Source organism: Anas platyrhynchos, chromosome 1 (genome assembly GCF_047663525.1).
Source record: "Anas platyrhynchos isolate ZD024472 breed Pekin duck chromosome 1, IASCAAS_PekinDuck_T2T, whole genome shotgun sequence".
Taxonomy (NCBI): Eukaryota; Metazoa; Chordata; class Aves; order Anseriformes; family Anatidae; genus Anas; species Anas platyrhynchos.
Genome location: NC_092587.1, coordinates 7190567 through 7212606, shown reverse-complemented (window position 1 = coordinate 7212606; position 22040 = coordinate 7190567). Strand labels below are relative to the sequence as shown.

General features: G+C 53.1%; 1 protein-coding gene across 11 annotated transcripts in view; it reads left to right on the top strand.

Annotated features, from left to right (window-relative positions):
- FRMD4A (FERM domain containing 4A) overlaps positions 1 to 22040 on the top strand; it is a 348357-nt gene that overhangs the window by 321500 nt on the left and 4817 nt on the right. For 10 of the 11 annotated variants that reach the window (XM_072024583.1, XM_072024605.1, XM_072024416.1 and 7 more), the window contains 9 exons: positions 1465 to 1606; positions 8777 to 8910; positions 11861 to 11983; positions 14767 to 14995; positions 16182 to 16238; positions 16442 to 16679; positions 17029 to 17193; positions 18710 to 19569; positions 20486 to 20582. In XM_072024583.1, coding sequence (XP_071880684.1) covers positions 1465 to 1606; positions 8777 to 8910; positions 11861 to 11983; positions 14767 to 14995; positions 16182 to 16238; positions 16442 to 16679; positions 17029 to 17193; positions 18710 to 19569; positions 20486 to 20582 — 2045 coding nt within the window. The remainder of the gene's footprint in view (positions 1 to 1464; positions 1607 to 8776; positions 8911 to 11860; positions 11984 to 14766; positions 14996 to 16181; positions 16239 to 16441; positions 16680 to 17028; positions 17194 to 18709; positions 19570 to 20485; positions 20583 to 22040) is intronic. The other variant, XM_072024642.1, reaches the window with a different exon arrangement.

Genomic DNA, 22040 nt, shown 5'->3' with positions numbered 1-22040 from the left:
AAAGCTAATTGGAGCTCAGCAGCTCGAGGCTTGCAAGATTTGGGCAGCGGGCTGAACTCCAAGCTCTCTCCCAGGAGGTTTGGTGATTCAGAAGCCAGTTTCCAGATGGGAGATGGAACGGAGATGGAACGGCAGTCATCTCTGTGTGCAACGCACAGCATGTTACGGACAGCGAGCTTCCTCCTGACTCATCTTCCTCCTCGTTATCGTGGTTTGTTAGCCGAGGCGAATTCAGCAACCAGCACATAAAACAGAGCTCAGAACATAAGCCGGTCCTTAATTCAGAAGAGGCAGGAGGGATTTTTTTCATGTGGACAGATGATTCCACAGTGGCTTAGTGAAAATTTCCTCACATTTCTCTCTGAAGCGCTTGAAGATGACCTCAGTCGGAAATGGGATACAGGACTAAAGAGCTCTGGGGGTTGTTCTGATGTAGCAGCTGCTATTTTAGGGCGATCCAAAGGCTGTACTGGTTAGAAAAAAGGCTGGAAAATTCTTATGGCCACCCAAGTCACCATCACATGCAGAGTTCGTCCTCGCAGTACTTCTGGGGCTGTCACTGAAGGGCCATCCCCATCAGCTGTGATCGATGTGCTTGAGCCTCCTGTCTATGTTCAGCACTCCCAAGACGCTGCCAGCAACACAAAGCAGAAATAGATGCAAATAGATACGAAGCAGAAATAGATGGCAATCCACTGACCGTGGGGTTTGGATGGCAGAGGCAAGGCAGCCGCTAGGACTGGGTGAGCCTGCACCCAGCCTCTGCGCTCGGTGCCACCAAGATGAAGTCTTTTTTCCCTGAGATGGGTTTTCTTTCCCCTGGAGGCGCCTAAATTGTTGACTGGTGGTGCACAGTGGGTGACTCCTTGTCCCAGCACGGCCAGTTCCCGAGCTGGGGCTGGCTGTTTTCTTACTGGAGTAATGTTATCCCTCTGGAAAAGTCCCCCAGGTAGGTGCGTTGCATGCTGCTCGTTAGTCTGGACCAGAACCAGAACATGTTTTCCTGCCAATATTTTCTTCCAGCTCCTCATGACAGCCCGTTTAAGCCACATCCTCACGTTGTGTTGGTCCAGAGCTCATAGCGGAGTTGGAAAGACCCCTCCTGGCTTCCTTCAGTTGCTAGAGGTGGTCTTTAGCCTTCAGGCTTTGCAGTTGATTACATTAGCATTTCTGGAGGTTTCTTATTGTGTGTGCTAGCACAGTGAGTCCATACACAGTTTAAGAGGGAAAAATGTCCGTGGCAAAGCAGAGAAAGTCACAAACAACAGCAAGCCATGCCAGAATTGCACCCACTTAAGAATGTGAGAAGTGCAGCAGTGGACGCAGTGCCAGATTGCTTCTGTTCTTGTAAAATAATCCGAGTTTGCCGTGGAGGCCCGTTTCCTGCCACAGGGAAACGACTCCTTGCTTCTGTGAGCTTTAAAGACGTGCTAGGTAATTGCTAACTCTCGTGTCCCTGTCCAGTCCAAGATCCATGCTGCAAGGAGCCTGAGTGAGATTGCGATTGACCTGACGGAAACTGGAACGCTCAAGACCTCAAAGCTGGCCAACATGGGGAGTAAAGGCAAAATCATCAGCGGCAGCAGCGGGAGCCTTCTGTCATCAGGTAGGTCCTTCATCCTGTAACGAGAGAACGCGGTGGGAAGGGCCATGGCTATAATGTCATGGGGAGCTGCCAGAAGCTGCACTGCAGAAATGAAAGCCGCTTCCCTTCAGCCTTTCTGCCTGTCCAGGTGTCAGTTTGTCTCTCAGCGTGTTGCCCCCCGACCAGCACAGGCCACAGCCTCCCCACTGTCTCGTTACAGCTGCTCCTTTCCTCTTTGGCCCCAGGATGTCATCTCCAGCCTCTCGCTTCCTCCCTGTGACCTGGTCTCTCTTCACAGTCCCCGCTGTGATCACCCAGCTCGTCCCAGGCTGGTTGCTGCCCTAGGCAGACGTGTCCGTGATGCAGTCCCCAGAGAGCAGTGGGGAAGCAGTCAGCCAGTGCAGCTGACAGGGGAAACTGAGGCTGTGAAAGAAACTCAAGAGGAATGGAGAAGGGACAGAGCTAGAGCATCAGGAGAGAAGGAACAGGGAAGGGGAGTCCGGAACTTGTCTATTTCTTTGAGACTCTTCTGTCAGTCTGAACAGGTCAAGCAGTGTGTAAGTGCTAAAACACTCCAGGAGCAAAAGTAAGGACTGGTAATTTGCAGAGAGCTCGGAGCTGCTCCGTGTTGAGCTCTTCAGGAGGGCAAAGTTGCAGGTATCAGTCTAATTAGTAGTTCCAGTCAATTAAATGCCCTCTGCTAAGTATTACATCGAGTTATCGGAATTGACTGCGATGAGATCTGTAGCAGCAGAGGATAACCTCCTCGTGCTTGCCAAGGAAAAGGTCTGTGTAAGAATGCACGTGCTTTAAAACTGAACCCACAGACCAGCTCTGCATCACCGTACCCTCCATGGCTCTTAAAAGCCACCCTCTCCTGCCTGGAAAATATCCAGAAAGGGGTTAAAAAACGTGCAGTGCTTCCCGAGCTCAGCCTGCTGTGCGATTCCTTGCCCTGCCTGCAGACAGAGCTGCCTTTCTGCTCCTTAGGTCCCCCCGATACATCACACAACCCCCCGCCTGTACCTCCCATGGCTCCGGGAGCGATGCGGTAGCCGAGCAGCTCCTGGCCCGGCGGCGGGTTGTTGGAGCTCTGTGTTTGGCATTTTTTCCAGCTCTCCTGCAGGAAAGTAAATAACGCTAAGTACCCCGAGGAAGTTCGAAAGGTCTTTCCAAGATCTCGGCCTCCTGGGCACCATTCCCAAGTTTGTGAAAGCTGCTTGGTAGTAATCCTGTTTCCATGTTCACACACTAACTTGTAGCCTCCCTACAAAGCACGTGGCGGCCTGCTTTCTGCTCTCACACTGGCAGAGAGCAGCAGCCAGGTGAAAGCCAGCAGCAAGCCCAGAAAAGCTCTTGTAGGGCCAACACCTGTGCAGACAGAAGTCCCAAACAGCCACCTACACGTGCTTTTATTTCTGTATTTATTTCTGCTCACTGCTCAAAGCCATTCTGGCTGGGAACGGGGTCTGTGGACTCAGCAGGATTGCAGTAGTGACCAGACCCATGTAGAGGTCACTGAGCACAGGAGTCATTTCTTCTGGCCTGCGTAGGTGTTTGACCCTACACCGATGCCTACTGAGGACTTTGTGAACCTCTGTTTGGGTTGAGGTGCTGCCAGCGGGCCAGGAGAGCATCGCTCCCTCTGCGTTCCTGCGTTCAGAGCTGCCTTTTAGCTCCTACCAGCTCTGGGGACAGGACTCTTCCAAAAATGTTAAGGAGCACTGCAGCACCTGCAGCTCTCTGTGCCTTCTGGAGCTAGAAGCACGCTTCTGGGGGTAGGGAAATGCAGAGAGGAGAAATTTGTAGGGCAGATACCAGGGAATAGGAGACCCTGGATGTCTTCCGTATGGTCACCCAGGAGCTCCTTCCCTCGAGCCTGGCTGGCAGAGGTGACCCAGCCCCGTCCCAGTGGGTGGGAAGGGGCACTCAGTGCTCCTCCCAGTGGGCACCATCACAGCTCCATCCCAGCACTGGTGTTTCCTCCCATTGTGCCCACGTTACCGGCGCCCAGCCACAACAATGAGGGGTTATCGCGGCGCAGCCCGTGTGCCGGAGAGAAGAACTGCAAATAATGAAGTGGCCGCGGTGGATTTCCAGGCTATAAATACCCCGAGTGACTTGAAATCACAAGGGCAGAGCTGAATCTGTCGCTCCTGCCCCCACTTCCCTGCTGTTCCCTGTCCTTTTCTCCCGGAGCCGTTTCCTCCCTTCGTCTTGCTCCTCCTCGGTGTCGCTGCCACGCACCGAAGCTGCCGTGCCTCCCCTGGGTCTGCAGCAAGACTGCAAGGAAATAAGGGGTGTTGCTTACAGCCAGCACGCTTGCTGGCCAAAATCCCACTGTGCAGGGCTTTGCAGCCACTGCCCCACGTCACTTACAGTCTCAGGACACAGCAGAGGGGAAGCGGAGCCTGCTCCTGGAGCAGTGACTTCGTGTGGGCACAGTGATTCGGGACCAAAGCCCAAGCTCCTCCACGTTTTCCAGGCCCTCGATCTCAGTCAGTGTCCACTGCAGTTGTAACCCGGATCCCTGATGCCCCCAAGCTCCTTTCTTACAAGCTCACCTTTTCATTTCCGTCCTCATTTCAAGGCTTAAGAGGCTGCCCAAAACAGAGGGCTGCCGGGATGTATCTTTAGGATCTTCTGGGCCTTTTCTGAGTGTACGGGGCAAGATTTGCCTCCAAATAAAAGCTCTGCAGGCATGAACCACAATCAAATCCAGCAGATAATCATCGGGGTGAAATCAAATGAGGTCTCAGGTGGATTTATTTTCTTCAGAGCAGTCTGTGCCGTAAGAGCTTTGCAGTGATCCTAGCCAGCAAGGAGTCCTGTTATTGTTGACCTGAACCCCAAACCGAGCTGCCCGCAGGATGTCTGAGCGCATCCTGTGCGGAGCAGGGCCAGCCGGGCTCCCCACACGCCATGGAGGAGGATTTCCTATTTGTCTGGCAGAGCCCGGAGCCAGCAGCCAGCTGAGGCTGCTACGTGCTGACATCCTGGGGCCGTGAGTCAGCCCCGGCTCTGGCACGGAGCAAAAACAGGGAAACTCCACTCCCTGCTCCAGGGACAGCCTTCTGCGGGGACCTGGATGCAGTGCCAGCGCGCTGGAGCTGACAGCAGGATGTAGAGTGAAAGGTTTGTCATATCTAGAGGTGTTTTTACTGGAGCAGGAGAAACAAAATAAGAAAGAGAAGAGCTGGATGCTCCTCCTTCGCTGCTGCTCAGCCACATTGTTGCATCTCGTCTCCTCTCGCAGGTACCAGCACCAAGCCTCAGCAATTTCTGCTCTTCAGCATCCCGTCTGTCCTCCCCGTTCATCATTCACACTTACAAATAATTACAAATGACACATAATTTTCTTCCACCGTGCTGCAGGAGGTGGAGAAAATGGGGACAAACAGTGAGCCATCAGCAGGGCTCTGCTCCACAAGCCTGTGGCTCATGTTGTTGGGCTCCTTCCCTTCAACAACCCTTACAGCAAAGCTTGTCTTGGAGCAGGCACTTCTCAACCAGGAACCCTTGTAGACCTGGCCAGGCACAGGACATCGCCTTGGTGAGATTTGTAAGTGTATGGTCTCGCTTCGTGACCCCACTGATGTCACCAAGACATCACCAGGATGGGTCAAGACCCTCCCAACATCACCAGCATCGGAGGGGCCTGAAACCAGCCCCGTGGCACTGGTGGAGGAGCTCAGCTGTGAGCTGTGAGTTGAGCAGGGAGGACCACGTTCTCCCCACTTCACAGCTCCTGTTCTCCTGAATGTTGGTGGAAGAAGTTGCCCAGAGAGGCCAAGAGGGTATCAGAAGGCACATAGCTCATCCACAAAGAAATAGGGAATTGTGTGGGTGCTCGGGACACCAAGACCTGTGTGCTGAGGCAGGAGCACGTACAATTTCCTTGGCTTTGGAATGAGAGGGACCAGTGCACCCTACCTGGTGTGCCTTCACAGCCCTTTCTCTTTTAGGGACATCAAATGGTCCTGAAGAAGCCTGTGGAAATGCAGGATTTGCTAAATCTTTACACTGCCAGTGGAAATGAGGCTGAATAATAATATTCACAGAAAAATTTCTCTGGATTTCTCTGGATTACTCCATTAGGAGCTAGCCCTAACGGTGGCAGCTAAAATACCTGAGCAAGCCTCCCGGTCAACCCTTTCTGTTGCAGCAGGAGCTCCTCACATCAGGGCTCATCCTTCACAATGGGTTTTTCTCAGCCCATGTTCCCCTTTGGGAGGTGCAGGGCAGCTATGACTCAGTGAGCATCGGATTTAATAGGGCTGATTTAAGGTCGTAGCTGCTCGCTTGGCTTGGTTTGTGCTGGTCTCCGATCATGTCTTCGGTTGTTTTTTTGTGGTCTTCTGATTTGTTCTGACATTTTGGGGTCAGTTAGCACGGGATTTAGAAGTGGGTCTGTGGTCACAGCCTCGCTCGAGGCTGGATTAATACATTTTTATAAATAAAGAGCTTCTAATGGAAGCTGCAGGCACCCCCGCAGTAGAAAGCCCTGTTCTCTGTGGTTTTCACAAGCCTCTCACTCTGGTGTGATTCTCTTGACTGATCAAGTTTGCTTTTCACCTGTCAGAACAAGCAGAGAATCCAACCCCTAAAAATCTAGCAATACACCCCAAAACAGGTCAGCTGTCTTGGACAGAAACCCTGGCCCAAGCCTTCTCTTCAGGAATCCTGAAGAATGAAGTCCTGCAGTTTGCCCGAGACATCACCCAAGTCAGGTACAGTCAAGCTCACAAAGTTCATCATCACAGGGCATGATCTTTGAATGTGCCTTAAACCTTCACTGCTCTAGAAGACTTTGTGACACGAAGAATTAACCCGAAATAGGTTAATTTGTAGTGCCTTGTTAGTGCCAAGAAGGAGAGGCCGACTGGTTTCAGCAGCAACCCCACCGCTTAACTCAGGACATGACGGTGCTCTTCCACATCTCCCCCAGGTCCTTTCCTTTCAGGCAGCGGAGGCAAAAATGGCAAAACGTTCACTTTGTGAACATCTAGGCAGGGTTTTGACTGTTCATGTGTTTTTAAACGTCTCAGCATCTTCGTAGCTGTTGTGGCAACCAGAAAAAAAATGAACGGATTTAAAAGTAAATCAGAGGCTGGTGTGGAGGTGGGGAGCAGGGAGAGGAAGGAAAGAGGAAGAGCGGTTGAAAGGAAAGAGTAGATCATTAAAGTTGTCCTGAAAGATTAAAAAAAAATAAATGAAAAAGGTTGAAACATCTGCTGGAATCACGAGCAGCTTTTTTTTTTGCCAGGGCTCAGCAGATTGCTGGCAATTAGGTAAAGGAATGGAGCGGATCAGCTCTCACTAGGAGCTGTGCACCATGAAGAAGCACTAAATGCTGGGGAGGGCTTCCCCTGCCAGGGTAAATACACGGCTCCTCCAGGAGATCCTGCGACATTCCTGCAGTGCAGCTGTGTTCGCAGGGTTTGGTTTTATCGCTCTGTGAGTGCCAAACAAGCCCAAATGAAATGGGGGCGGCCGCAGCAATGAGCAGGCACGTTACTGTGAGTTTGTCCTTCTTTGCTTGGTGATCTCCAACCTGGCTGATGTTTGGAGAGCCTTCTTCCACCTCCCCCCGCTCCAGGACAGACCAAGAAATGGTGTAACAAAGGCGGGCAGCATTTTGCAGAATAAGTGCCAGCTGTTTTCCTGCGTGAAAGCTGCAGAAAATGGTGGTGGAGGAGACCAGTGAGAGCCTTTGCTCCCCCTGGGCCAATGCAGAGCTGGTTCGTGGCACCGGCTGCCTTCCTCCTCTGTTGGTTTAGAGCAGTAGCAATGAAAGATGAAGCTGAACGCACAAATTTCACCCTGGTTTGCTGCCAAAGCAAAGGATTGTTTCTAGTTTCCTTCCAGCACTCTGAAACGGCAGCAGCGTGTTCAACCAGCTTGTGCTGAGCATCTTCACCCTACGCTGTGAGACCAAGCTGCAAGGACCTCTACAAGTCCCCCCTGACTCCCACCCTACAAGTACACCCCAACCTCGATGTAGCATCCTTTTGTGTCTGACTCCTGCAGAAAATAAAGCCCTGCTTTTTCTGTGCCATTGCTCCAGAAAGGCAGGGGACAGCCCTGAAGTCACCGGGTGCTGGCACCGAGGACCCACTGAGCACCAGGAGGAAGCCCCTTGAAGCGTTATTGAGTCAAAGGCTTCTCTGCAGGCACAGATCCCCCCCCAAGAAGTTCCTGCAGGGCACTCAGATGGGCATCCAGCTGTCTAAACATTGGTGTCCTGCGCATTGTAGGTGGGTCAGAGTGTCCCACGGGCAATCCCAATGGGTCTCAAGGGGTCTTGTGTCATGTCTGCCAAGGTGAGGGTTCAGAAATTCGTGCAACCAAAATTTCCTCATTGAGATGCAGGAATTTGGATGGCAATCAATGCATCGCCACCACCCCCCAAAAAAAAGGAACCAGGAATCCCATTAATAAGTTCCCCTGAAGAACTGAAGTTACAAATGCCGTTGTGACATCTGAGCAGCAGAGTCTTGACTTCATTCTGGAGCCGTACCAGGACTTTCTTTGCTGGAAGTCGCTGGGTAATTGCCACTTGAAAAGTCAAGCCATCGGGACCCCCCGTCTAAATATCTTGACCTACCTCTTCACGAGAGGCAGCTGCTCTCCTGGAAGCACCGGCGGGTTGTTGCTGTTTTGGTTTCGTGTCACAGCTTAGCGTGCATCTTACAGGAAATTCGCTATAGAATTTCATCCCATTACATTTTTTTTTCATAAAGCAGACACTTCCAGCGGATTGAATTCAGCGTTTGCTGCTGGGATAATTGCAGCCCTTAAAGAAGCAGCCTGCATTGTCAGATGGCTTCTCCTAGGCTCACTTTCCCCATAACTCATCTCTAGGGCTTTGTAAAATGTGCTGTTACTAGGAGCTTCCATGGGAACGGCATGTCTTTTTTTTTTTTTTAGGATCTCTACATGAATGATTTCGTTGTTTTTATTTTTCTGCGTGCTGATTACAAACATCTTTGTGTGCCCCGCTGTCCGGTCTCTGTGAACTTAAGCACTAAGAGTCTGCCCTAAACAAACACGGCACAGTAACACCTGCTTCGTGTCCCAGCCCGATTTCTTTTTGGTAGGAGCGCATCCAAGGCTTTGGTAAAATTACAGGCGCTCCAGATGTGTGTGCCGCTGTCAGCTGCCCTAAGTGAAATCATTGTTTATTGACAGGTTCCCAGGAGTCAGACAGCTCTCAGTCCGCCAAGAAAGACATGCTGGCCGCCCTGAAATCCAGGCAGGAGGCTTTGGAAGAGACGCTGCGCCAGCGCTTGGAAGAGCTGAAGAAGCTGTGTCTCCGAGAAGCGGTAGGCAACACGTGTTTTATAGCTCCCTGCACTTCGTTCCTTGCATGCATTTTGTTTGGAGGTGCTGCAGGGGCAGAAGCAGCAATTCCTCTTCCAAAACCCGTGGTCCAAAAGCTTCAGCAAGGTCCAGCTGTTTCAAATCCGGATTGCAATGTCACGGGGCATTGCCCTCCAAGGGGAACCCCAGGGCTACCCAGTTGGTTTGGGGGGCTGGAGGGTGCAGAGCAGCCCCGGCTGCTGTTTGAAGATGTGTTTCAGATGCATTCAGACAGGCTTCTTGCTGGCTTTGGTGGGAATATGCTACCTAAATGCCATAAGAAGGCTGTTCTGTGCACTGCTAATCACTCCTCAAATACTTTTGATTACATTTTCCAAAAAAAATACCTGCCCTTGCACTCTCTTCATGGAGCAGGCTGGACTTTCTGTGCTTTTCTTCTCCCAGCATACTCGGTTATACAGTACTTGAGGTCTTTTCTGCTCCGTGTAGTTCCCTTCTCCATGTAGATCCTTCAGGTAAGCCCTGGCACTGCTGGAGAGGAAAGGCAGATCCTATAAAAAGGGACCACTGTGGTCATCCTGGGGATGGAATTCATCCCCATAACCATCCCACTCCCCTGCCTCTTCGTTCTGGGAGTACACAGGGGACTGGTTTTCAATTTTGGGATATCAAAAGCCTGCTGCAGTTGCGTGTAGGGACACAATTCAGCAGAAGCATTTACTTGGGTCATTCAGCAGCCCTCCCGTGTTCACCAGGCCTGCAAATCTGAATTCAACAACAAATAGTGATGTCGAACACAACAGGAAGCTGGCTGCAGACAGCAGCACCAAGATCTCTGAGCTGCTGATTAATATTTGATGTGTACCTTGCCTCAGACAAAAATGGGGGAAATAGGTCACTGCTTCTGCTTTTGTACTTCAATTTGTCGGTAGTTTTAGTGCCACCAACACCTCACAACAAAGAAATTCAGCAGGAATCTTTGTAGCTCCAAATTCCTCTCCTTTATTCACCACGAGCAATCCTTTCAGCCAACTCGTGCTGATGATCCAGGTCAGGAGGAGGAGATGCAGTCTCATAAACCCCTCGAGCACAGAGCTAAGATCACCCATAGGAAGCAGTGAGATGTTTTGGGGGCTGCTGGACGAGGTGTGGAGCAATTTACCACCCCAAGGTAACACTGCCTGGGGCTAATACCATGCAGCAGCGTGCACAGAGGGGAAGATTTGGACAGGAGCTCACAGCCCCGTGCCTTTTAACCCCAGCCCCATCCACGCTGAGCAACTCAGCCACATCCCAGGCCAGATGGGCTGGCCAGAGCCCATGTGTCAGCACCTGAAGAGCTGTTGGAAATGTTTCTGCTTTCCATGGATGAGCCCAGAGAGGCAGCTGATGGGCACTTGGGACCTGACCCAGTCTTGCAGCCCTTGTCCATCAGCAGCCTGCAGCTGGGAGGGTTCCTGCCCACGGTCCTATGGCACGGGAATGGCCAAAACAGAGGGGGAAAGAGAACCAGGGGATAAAAAAAGGGTTAAAAGTGGGGGCATAATCAAATAAGCATGGCCAGAGCCATTCCTAGCAGTGGCATCAGGTTACTCCAGGCCATCAGCACTCCGGTTACTTATTAATTTGGATTACATTTCAGGCCTCTGCCTGTGAATACTTTGCAGCTTATGGAGGCAGCCTGGTAGCCTGCATTCATTTTGTTCTGCCCCAGTCCTGAGCTTTTTACGGGAGATGTTAACCCCTTCCCTGCTGCCCTGCTTGGTATTACCTTCGGGGTTACAAAGAAAATAATCCTTGCTTCCCTCAGCAAGGGAGACATGAAGCTGTGCCTCCACGCAGTGCCTCAAGCCCCGTCACACCAGAGGGAACAGGACGCAGAAGAAAAGCTGAAATAACCCCACGGGGCTGGGCAGACAACCCCAAACGGGGCACACGAGGAAAGAAAAACCCCATTAAGGAGTGGGGGGAGAGGCCGGGGCGGGCAGGGGCCTGAGCTGGGTGCTCACACGAAGGTCAGCTGCTGCTCCGTGGGATTGGGATGATTTCGGCTGCTCTGCCAGCTGGATCCTCTCAAGGCTGATGCCAAAGAACACAAAGGCCTTTTGTGTCCTTCATGGGGAGACTGGGGAGGACAAGGAGCCGGGCTGTTCTCCTCACGAGGCTCCTGCCTTTTTTTTTTTGTAGGCATTTGAATGCCTTTAATTCCGATGTGTGTGGCTGTATTGTGCAGACCAGGAAAAAAATATATAAATTAAAAAAAAAAAAAGCAGATTTCACATCAGTATTGGTGCTCGCTGCTTCCACGGATATTCCTCAGCGGGCTTTGCTTCGGGTTTTGAGCAAACCTTTGCAAACGACCCCAGCAGGCTGACAAAGCATCACCTCATACCCCTCCAAAGCTGCCCCTGCCATCACCAGGCACCGCTTCCAGCGCCTCTTTGCCCTGTGTTCCTCCCAAGCACATCACGAAGCAGGTTGGGAATGGCTTTCCTCTGCAGGTCGTAACCTGCACAGCTGGTGCCAGCGGGGCTTTCTGGTGCAGCAGGCGCGCATCCTGCTCTCAGGTGTGCTCCCCCCTCTTCCAGCAGCAGTCCAGCAGCGAGCACCTCTTTATTTTTCTTTCCTGCGAGCCCTGCAGCGGAGATGAAAGCCTGCGTGCTGCGATCTGCTCAGCCTCGGGCCCCGATGCCCTAGGGATGGGCACCACCTACGAACCTGCACTGGGCAGGCCACAAAATCCGTATTCATGCACGGGTTAAAGAAAAACACCTCCCCACCCTCAGCATCAGGTCCCGGACCGCAGGGTTGGGTGCTCTGCTGGGTGTTTATCAGCCGGCTGGGCTGGATCTGTCATTCTACAGCCAGGGTTGAAGGGCTGTGGGGTGTTTTGCAGGGACAGGGCTCTGCTGCAGCATCTCCAGGGTGGCTAACAGCGTTTTCTGCTTGCAGGAGCTGACGGGAAAGCTGCCACGAGAATACCCCCTGGATCCCGGGGAGGAGCCACCTATTGTAAGGAGAAGAATAGGAACTGCCTTCAAGCTGGACGAGCAGAAAATCCTGCCGAAGGGAGAGGTGAGGCTTGGTCCCGCCCTTCCAGACCCCTCGGGGTCTCTGCGACACCCGCTGTGCATCACGGAGGAGCCAAAATGTTGTTGTTGTAAACGACCGCAGTTGGTCACGGTGCCTTTTTTTAGTTCCCATCAGAAAAAATGAAGCAGAGAGAGGATTGTTTCCCTTAGGCCAAGCTCAGAATAAAGCTCAAACCCTCCGGGCTCAGCCCTGGCTGTGCCAGAGGTACCAGGAACAGCCGGGGTGATCAACCAGGAGCACATCAGGAGCCCCCTGAGCCCTCCGAGCCCTGCTGCTGCCCCGTGGTGTTGTCACAAAAATGCAACTTGCTTTCTGATCCCAGTTCAGCTCTCCCCTAACAGAGCGAAAAGCATCGCAGTTCCCCATCGCAGCCCCGCAGCAGCAGAAGGAAAGCATTTTGCTCCTCAAACAAAAGAGCCTTCGTCCCTACCTATGGGGAGCTGGAACGATGTTTTGCTAAGTTTGCCAGGGAGTGTTTGTTCTTTTCCCTCGCTCCCACAATGTGCTGGGTCAGTGCCCTGAACCGTGGCTGTGAAAACAGGCCCGCAGCAGCTGGGAGGCGGGACCGGATTCACAGAAAAGCCATTGTCTGCGGAGAGGCATTTGTCTCAAGACACTTGTGTGTACTCCAGTTTTGAGTTTCCTTTTTATTTTTGTAAGAGGAGAGGCTGAAGCTGGTGTGACCGCGTGGGTTAAGGCTCGGCTCAGGCAGGGAATTAACTGTTTGGCGTTTTGTTGGCGTTTTCCTCCGGCTGAAAAAAAATAAACAGCTGGAGCTCCTTAGTTTGGTTCTCAATGGAGCCTGGGAGAGGAATTCCTCCCAAGTCAAATATTCATGAACGAGCACATTTAATTAAGCTTTTCAAAGGGAGGCACAGCGTAGCTGAGTTACTCCTAAAAGCCCTGAAGTCTGTTGGCTGCTCTGCTATAACCCGATCCCCAGCTTCCCCACATCTCTCCTGCTACGAGGCAGCTTTTGGGGCCGCTGGGTGAGGAATCTCCTCACTCCTCTGCGAGGCTTGGGTTGAGCAGCAGGAACGGCACGAAGGTGAAGCAGCTCCTCCCCGCTGCCTTTTGGCAGCAGCAATCCAAACACGCTGACTCAGCTTCCCTCTGTCCCCTTTTTCATCAGTCAAACTTCAGGACTGCGTTGAAAAGCCTAAATTTCTGTTCTCGAAGAATAATGTTGGGCTGTGTTTATTTGGCTGCTGGTTTGAGAACGTTTAGAGAGAGGCCAGTGTTGATTTTCGTGGGCTTTTCAGCAAGTGCAAACACTGGAAACTCCATTTAAAACAAGGGTGAAATTCTTCCCTGGTTCCATAAATCCAGAACTGAAATTACAGGACCTGAAGCAAGGCACTTCCATCCGAAGGTAGATGATAGCCCTCATCTCCTAAGGCCTTATTTATAGGGGCTTCGCTGGATGAAAAGAGACAATTATGGCTGGGAAGAAAATTAAGACCTTTTTTTCTCAGATATTCTGAGTGATTTAGCACTGAATCAGTGAAGGGCTGAAATGACAGCTCACGCCAAACTCCCAGTAACTTCAGTGAGAGCTTTGTCAGAGCGTGGACTGCAGAGGAGGCTTCTACTGCAGTTCTTGGTGATCACCTCCACCAGGTCCACAATTCCCAGCCCCAGGAAGGCAGCGAACCAGGCTGCAGGCCTTAAAACCCCCTTCCTCAAATTCACTTTTAATAAGCTCGGCGTTGGTAGAGCTTCAAAGGGCTCCGTTAAAAAGATGGGGGTGGGCTCAGTCTTTCCAAAACACTCATTGTAGTTTCAAGGCAATGCTGACTCACCCCAACAGCAAAGCGCTTTTTGCAAGCCAGGAGCCCCAAATACAAACTTGAGGGAATGATTTCCACCTGATTCATTCCCACAGCATCCGTCCTTGCAGCGTGTGCTACTGCTAAGAGAAAGGGTTTGGATTTGCGTAACGAGGATCTCCACGAACACGTGTCTGAACACCCACAGCTCACTAGAAGAACTTGGCTTTTTTTTTTTGCCCTGTTTTGTGATGTATCCTGTTCCCCTTTCGAGCAGACCAATGCCAAAAGCTCCGTGGAGCTGGGCAAGGCAGCCAAATTCAGTACAGATAGCGAGTGCCTCTGAAGATCACAGCTTGGGGTCCCGGTGCAGGCCAAGCCAAAGCAGCTTTGGCATTTATTGACCCAGATCCTTGGGCTTTGGAGCGTGACTACAGAGCAGTAGGTAGCTTCCAGGGGACACCTGTTTGCATTTAGGACTGTATCGACCGGTGCTGGATACACAAGCCCTTTTTGGCACGCAGGCAGCCTGCTGCTAGACGCTGATTGCTCCAAAATCCCCCTCCTGGCTCGTAACTGGAGGAGGCAATTTTCTGGGGCAATCAGTTACGGCAGCCCATAATTAGCTCAGCTCCTGCCCTCCCCAGATTTTAGCAGCCGTGCACCAGGGAGGAATTAGCCCATCTTCACCTTCTTCTTTAACCCAGACGGGTCGGTGGGTGCCAAGCCTGTCAAGAAGGTTAAAATCGTAGCTTAGCAGCTATGCACAGCTCTGCTGTCAAACAAGGCTTAAATATGGAGCTAGGAAAGGGAGAAGGAGTGAGCAGGAGGCAGAAACTCCCAGAACGTGGGTGGGTACACTTGGGGAGGCCCTGAGATGAGAGGAGCAGCACGATGGTGGATGCTTTCCCTGGCCGTGTTCAGGGGGAGCTTCCCAAGAGCCTGGCCAGGTGGGTTTTTTGGTGGCAGCCCCAAAATCTGCTTTCATTTTCCCAGGAGGCAGAGCTGGAGCGCCTGGAGAGGGAGTTTGCCATTCAGTCCCAGATCACGGAGGCCGCCCGGCGCCTGGCGAGCGACCCGAACGTCAGCAAAAAGCTGAAGAAGCAGAGGAAGACGTCCTACCTGAACGCGCTGAAGAAGCTGCAGGAGATAGAGAACGCCATCAACGAGTATCGCATCAAGTCGGGCAAGAAGCCGACCCAGAGAGCCTCCTTGATCATAGATGGTAAGTCACAGCACCCGCAGCACCACCAAAGGCTCCATCTCCTGTTTGGGGCATGAATTTCCCTTCCTTCTTCTTCTCCCTCTGTGTTCTGGAGGGCTCCAGGGGTGCTGGCAGTCGGGCTGTCCTTGCCCATAGCTTTGTGCTCTCAAATGTTTGGGTTTCCAGATGCCCAGAGATGAAACCTGTGTTCGAGATGTGCTGGTTCACGGCACAAGAGGCAGTGTCACGCTGTGGATTACACACACGTCCCCAAAGCAGACCCTGACGCCTTTGTTCACCCATAAACTCGCTCTGTTAACGTCTCCTCCAGAGCGGTGCTGAACAAATGTAATTAACAGGAGCAGATTGGGGTGAGCTCTCTAGCTGAAAGGCATCTGTAAAATCAGAGTGGGAGCAGGGGCATCGCTGTGCTCAAATACTTTCTTCTTTTTCTTTTTCTTTCTTGTTTTACAATATAATTCTCAGGGCGCTTCATGGTTTACTGGGTTGTTGATTGTTTTTTTCATGAAATCCATTAACTTGCTGCTGTCAGTCTTTCTCCCTTGCTGATTTTGCCCTTTCCCTTTGACTTGCGGAGTTGTTTTTTTTTTCCTGTGCCTTTGTAGTGGGAACTGAGATTAGAGCTGCTGTATTTGTGACCTGGGCACCAAGCTGCACCGCAGCCAGGGATAACAGACAGGATGTGGATGGGGGAGGCAGACCAAAGATGCATGCCAAGGACACCAGAGCTTCTCCATCTGCTGCCACGGAGGATGCTCAGGAAGCGTTTCCCCCAGATCACACAGAATGGGTGCCTAGCGTGGGCCTTCAGTTTGATCGCTGTAGAAAGGCAGAGATGAAACTCAGAGTCTCAAACCCAAGCTCTTCAGCAGATAGCAATCTGGCTGATGTCCCGTTGCCATTTCACATCCTCTGGGGGATCTCAGCTCTCTGTTGTGACTCACTCTTAATCCCCGTTAATTGAAAAGAGTTAGCAGCTCCTCGAGCGGCAGCCTGCTGCTGAGAGCCCTGCCCTGCAGCTCTGCCCTCTGAGACGGAGCGTGGGCTGAGCCGGTTATTTCTAGGAAGCTTCTTGCCTTAGGAGGATGTGGGTGAGTGCTCAAGGCTGCGAGTCGGTGGAAGGTGACGGTGCCATTCACCCTGTGATTCTCACGACCCCCTGACCATCTTTGTTTTTTCTCCTCAGAAGGAAACATCGCCAGTGAGGACAGCTCCCTCTCGGATGCCCTTGTTCTGGAGGATGGTACGTTGGCTGCTCGAAAGGGCAGGAAGGGAACGGGGAGGGCTGTGTGAATTCCTGCTTCGTGCTCCAAATGGAGCAACTATTCTGTGTGATGACCCACCCAAACTTCCCAGTCCCAAAACCACTCCACCCTGCCCCGTAAAGCACCGCTGGAACCGAGCATGCCACACAACCACCACCTCTTCCCCTTCTTCTCTCCACAGAGGACTCCCAGGTCACCAGCACAATCTCCCCTCTCCAGTCCCCGCACAAAGGCCTGCCGCCCCGGCCGCCCTTGCACAACAGGCCGCCCCCTCCGCAGTCTCTGGAGGGGCTGCGCCAGATGCATTACCACCGCAACGACTACGACAAGTCCCCCATCAAGCCCAAGATGTGGAGCGAGTCGTCCCTGGACGAACCCTACGAGAAGGTGAAGAAACGCTCCTCCCACGGCCATGCCAGGTGAGCCGGCTGCCTCCCGGCCCCGCCACGCGGGCGTCTCCTTTTGGAGAGGTCCTCACAAAGATGTCCCTCGGCAAAAGGAGAATTTGGGGCTTTTTGGTTAACATGACATAAAAAGTAGGCTGCAGTCACATGAGTGCTGCCCGGTATCTCGTTTTTTTAAAGCACTAATGAGGAAGGAAGGACAGGGGATTGTCTCAGGGCTGTGGGATGTGACTCAGAGCAACATCTGACCCCGCTCCCACTCACCCCAGGAGATCGCAGGCACGTGCCTGAGACCCCAGGTGAGGCAGGGAGCCCTTTCCCCAAACCCCAGCCCAGGAACTGAAGCCGGGTGCTTGCCTTGCAGCAGCCACAAGCGGTTCCCCAGCACCGGGAGCTGTGCTGAGGCAGGAGGGAGCAGCTCCCTGCAGAACAGCCCCATCCGGAGCCTTCCCCACTGGAACTCCCAGTCCAGCATGCCCTCGACGCCGGACCTCCGGGTGCGCAGCCCCCACTACGTCCACTCCACGCGGTAAGTCCTCCCAGCACCACAACGCTCCCACCTTGCTTGCCCCGAAATAATCCTTCCCTGAGGATATCCAGTGATTCCCAGTTCAGGAAAGGACACAGACCAGTCCTTTTCACACCAGAGGCTCACGTAGCACTGCCAGCAGGAAATCTCTGCTGAGCTGAGATCTGAAATCCCTTCAGATCAACGTGATCCTGCCCCTCATCCCCCGCCCTCACAGTAATGGAGCTTTTCTTCTTATGGGATGTTTCATCCCAGTTGCTGCCCTACAAACCCCACATGGCCCAACTTCCAGAAGGGACGCGATGCTGCTGCTAAACTGCAGTGAATTCCTTCACGGATCCAGCTGGAGATAACGCATTGCTTCCTTTCCCATCGGAAATGTTGGGTTGTGTTAATTCTCTCTCATGGTGGCATGTAAAATGTTTGCACGGGTGTGATCTCCTGGGGAAAGAGGCTGTACAAAGCAATCCCAAGGTCTGCACACTCGAGGATCCAGGTGGTTGACAGAAAAAGGCTTAACATCTCAGCATAAGGGAGGTGATTTGATATGCGTGGCCCAATTTGCCTGCTTTTTAGCAGGAACTGTTCAGCTTTGTTGTTTCTTGCTCCCGTGGCAAACCCCACAAATGCTCAGAGAAGCAGAGCTGAGCCAAAGCTGCGTGCTGCAAGCTGTCCTGCCCTGAGGGGTGCTGCTAACCGAGGCCCTGGGTTGCTTTCGTTACGAGCTTTTGGCTGAAAGCACCTGTCAAGAGCACAATGTTTGTTAAGACCAGAGCTGAGCTGCGTGAGAAACCAGCCTGGCACGGGGCTTGAGAAGGGGCCTGGAGCAGGTGGGGGCTGTCTGGGTGCTCAGAACAACCCAGCCTTGGCTGCCTGTTGTTTTTTTTTGGGGGTGTGACTTGTCCGAGGGCGGCGTTGCTGCTCCTGCAGCGGGTGGCTGCAGCTCTCCAAGCGGCCAGGATGAATGGAGACCACCCAGGCTTGGCCACGGATCCAAGCCCTGGAAATTTGCGATTCGGGACGGGTGCCTGGATGGCTGTCACCCTCTGACAGCCTTACCCAGCAAAAACCCAGCTGCTTCCCAAAGCTGCCGTTCTCCAAGGCCACAACCGCTGCATTTTGGGGCTAAATACAGCCAGTTTGTCTGTCTGCCTGCCACTAATGGGAGAAACACCCAGGGGATTCACACACCAGGATGGGGCTGGTTCACACCCACAAAGCTTGAGGTCCCCCCAGCCTCAGATGGGAGCAGCCACCGAGGAATTGGGTTTGGGAAGGGTTTGTGTCCCACATGGTGCTGCAGAGTGAATGCCACCAGCAGGGAGACCAGGCAGGAGCAGGAGCTGGACCTCACTGCCCCAAGCCCACAGCAGGGAAGCAGTTGTCCTGCCGCCCCTGAAAAGGTCCAAATTTTTGGTGTTGCCTTGCAAGCGAGGCCGGATTGGTGTGTGGAAGGGGAGAGGGAGCGTTTTGTCCTCGTGCCTTACCAGCTTGCCTCTCTCTCTGGTCCCTTCAGGTCAGTAGACATCAGCCCGACCAGGCTGCACAGCCTCGCCCAGCACTTTAGACACCGGAGCTCCAGTTTGGAGTCACAAGGCAAGCTCCTCGGCTCAGAAAACGAGACGGGGAGCCCCGATTTCTACACCCCAAGGACTCGTAGCAGTAACGGCTCCGACCCCATGGACGACTGCTCGTCCTGCACCAGCCACTCCAGCTCCGAGCACTACTACCCTGCTCAGATGAACCCCAACTATTCCACCCTGGCCGAGGACTCCCCGTCGAAAGCCAGAGAGCGCCAGAGGCAGAGGCACAAATCGGCGGGCAACCTGGTCTCCTCCAACTCGGGGAGCATGCCCAACCTGGCCGCGAGGAATGGCACGGGGCACCACCGGGTCTACCTGCACAGCCAGAGCCAACCCTCTTCCCAGTACAGGATCAAGGAGTACCCCCTGTACATTGAGGGCAGCTCCACCCCCGTGGTGGTGCGCAGCCTGGAGAACGACCAGGAGGGCCACTACAGCGTGAAAGCACAATTCAAAACCTCCAACTCCTACACGGCGGGGGGGATGTTTAAGGAGAACTGGCACGGGGATGAAGCAGACTCCGTGCGGCTCACCCCGTCCCGCTCCCAGATCATAAGGACTCCGTCCCTGGGCAGGGAGGGCCACGAGAAGGGCTCGGGTAGGACTGCCGTGTCGGACGAGCTGCGGCTCTGGTACCAGCGCTCCACGGCCTCCCACAAGGAGCACAGCCGCCTCTCGCACACCAGCTCCACGTCCTCGGACAGCAGCTCCCAGTACAGCACGTCTTCGCAAAGCACCTTTGTGGCGCACAGCAGGGTCACGAGAATGCCTCAGATGTGTAAAGCGACGTCAGGTGAGAGCCCGTGGGGAGGCGGCGTGAAAAACGAGGCGTGGGGAAGGTGAAAAGTTACAGGGCGAGCATCCCAGGGCCCTCTGCCCGCCCCAAAAATGTTTGCACGGTGGCATCGCTGGGCTCTGCTGGTGTTTGGCTTTCCCGTGGGACTCCAGTAGCTGTGCTGAGAGCGTTGTGAAATTCAGAGTGCTCCAGTTTGGGCAGTAATTTACCTCCCTGTCACACACAGAGCTCTGCTGTTAATATTAACCGAGGAAACATTCCGAGTCCTGAACCTGCAGACACCGCTGGGTGCTGTGGAACAGGCCAAGGTTAAATATTTGCTGGCCATCACTCACCAGCAGACAATCCCATTTGGATGGATCAAGGACGTGCCTAAAACTTGAACCCAGATGGGAGAGCTGGTTGAGCAGATTCAGTGCCATGCCTGTCCCTTGCTTGCCCCATGCCTGTCACCGCTGCCCCAGCCTCACCTGCCCCTTGGAGCAGACCAGGAGCTCACCTCGGGGGCTGCTGGCTGCGGGGAGCAGATGAAAATTTGTTTAAAAGCGCCCTTTGGCAGCAGCTAAGGAAATGAACAGTGCAGGAGAGGGGTGCCAGGTGGAGACACCCATCGTGTAGCTGGTTTAGCTCTAGGTGGGAGGCCTGCTGGACTCCACGCTGTCCTTTAAATGAGGATTATACTCATAAAGTTGGAGGGTGAACTGAAGTTGGAGGCTTGAGCAGATTGGCCAGGTGGATTTCCAGCCCGTGACACACACACACACACAGCAGCTCCGGGCAGAGCTGCTCCTGTCACACTTTGCCAGCTGGGTTCTGACTCCCAGCTGGACGCGTTCCTACGGGGTTGAAGCACCCTGACCCTCGCCCCCTCACCTCACCCTTTCTTTTTCTCCGCCCTGTGGTTGTTTTCCAGCTGCCTTACCTCACAGCCAGAGGAGTTCGACGCCATCGAGCGAGCTGGCGGCCACGCCGCCGGGCAGCCCCCACCACATTCTCGCCTGGCAGACCGGGTGAGTGTCCACAGGGCTGGCTTTGGGGACTCATCTCCTTCACTGCAGGAAGCCAAAAATCCCATGAGCTTCGGGAAAAAACCTCCCCAAACACACAGACATGCTTTTTCCTACACCCACTGCTCTCCTTCTGACCGAGACCTTTGCTCTGAAGGCCCGGCGAGGCGCCTGCCCTATTTGTGTGTGCAGCAACCACGTTTTTCTGCTAGGTTTTCCCCAGCAATGTGACCGAATGACCATCAAGTTCCTCTTTTTTCTCAGCTACCACTAACTTCATGCACTGCACCAAAGCATGAGTGGGTCCCTGCATGCGGGTAGCCACTGCTCACATCAGTTTGGGAGTTGGGTTCTTAGGTACCTCTGTGCAAGGCGAGGGGTTCGAGGAGCAAACAAGAATCCTCTTGTGAGCTCCCATGGGTATTCTCTAGCAATCTCCTGCCGTTCTGTCCTGTCACATGAAATACAGCTCATCTCCAGATCCTGTCTAACCCAGCATGTCCCAAATTTTTGCAACTCAGTTGAATTTGCAGAGAAAGCTTCTCTTTCTCTTCTCTGTGAGATAGTTTCAGGCTAAAATCCTCAAAACACTACAGGCCCTAGCACAGGAAAACAGGTCGGATCCCCTGAGTTGTGGCTGGGGACCCATGGAGTGAACTCCACCAACATTTCACTTTGCAGCCACTGAAAAAAAAAACACCTCACCTGTTTAATTTCTTTGGCCACCTGTGGCCAAGTTTGCCCTCTGGTCTTATTCCAGCACTGCCCGTGACTGCACTTTTAAAATGGAGATGAGGCGAGCTGTAACCACGAGCCCTGCAGGCCCTCGTTGAATTTTAAATTCACCCCGCTGACATCCAGCCTCACGTGGGCTCTGTGTTTGCTCCCAGCTTTAGAAGCAGGGAATTTTCCAGGTCCCATTTCACAAAAAGCCAGGGTAGGATCAGCGAAATGGCAGCTACCGTGCCTGCACACCGACATTCCCCCTGTAAAGGGTTTGAAGCTAGGCTCAGTCTCCATCTCCATCCCAATCCTAAATCCTTTGAATTTCTCCATGGTAAATAACCAAGAGTAAACCTGGCTAGCGGCCAGCTGAGAAACCTGTTTAAAAATCCCCAACTTCTCCCATTTTCCCATTCAGGAGCCCTCCTGCGCCCCACCTCTCCCAGCAAAACACCAAAATCTTAGCTGGCGAACGTGAAGTCACCAGGATTTATAGCTCAGGCCCTGCCCCAACAACCAGCGCAGAAGGAACTGGAGATAAATCAGTGCTTGCTTCACACTGGAGCTTAACTCCCCAAACACATGGATAAATATGGCAGGGGCAGATAGAGCTCGCCATGAGAAGCACAACACAACATCCCCCACCCCACAGGAACAGGTTGTTCCCTCCCAGCACCAATTAAAAGATTTACAGCTCTCCCCGACGTGTTTTTGTGTCGCTAACCCTTTCTCTGGAGA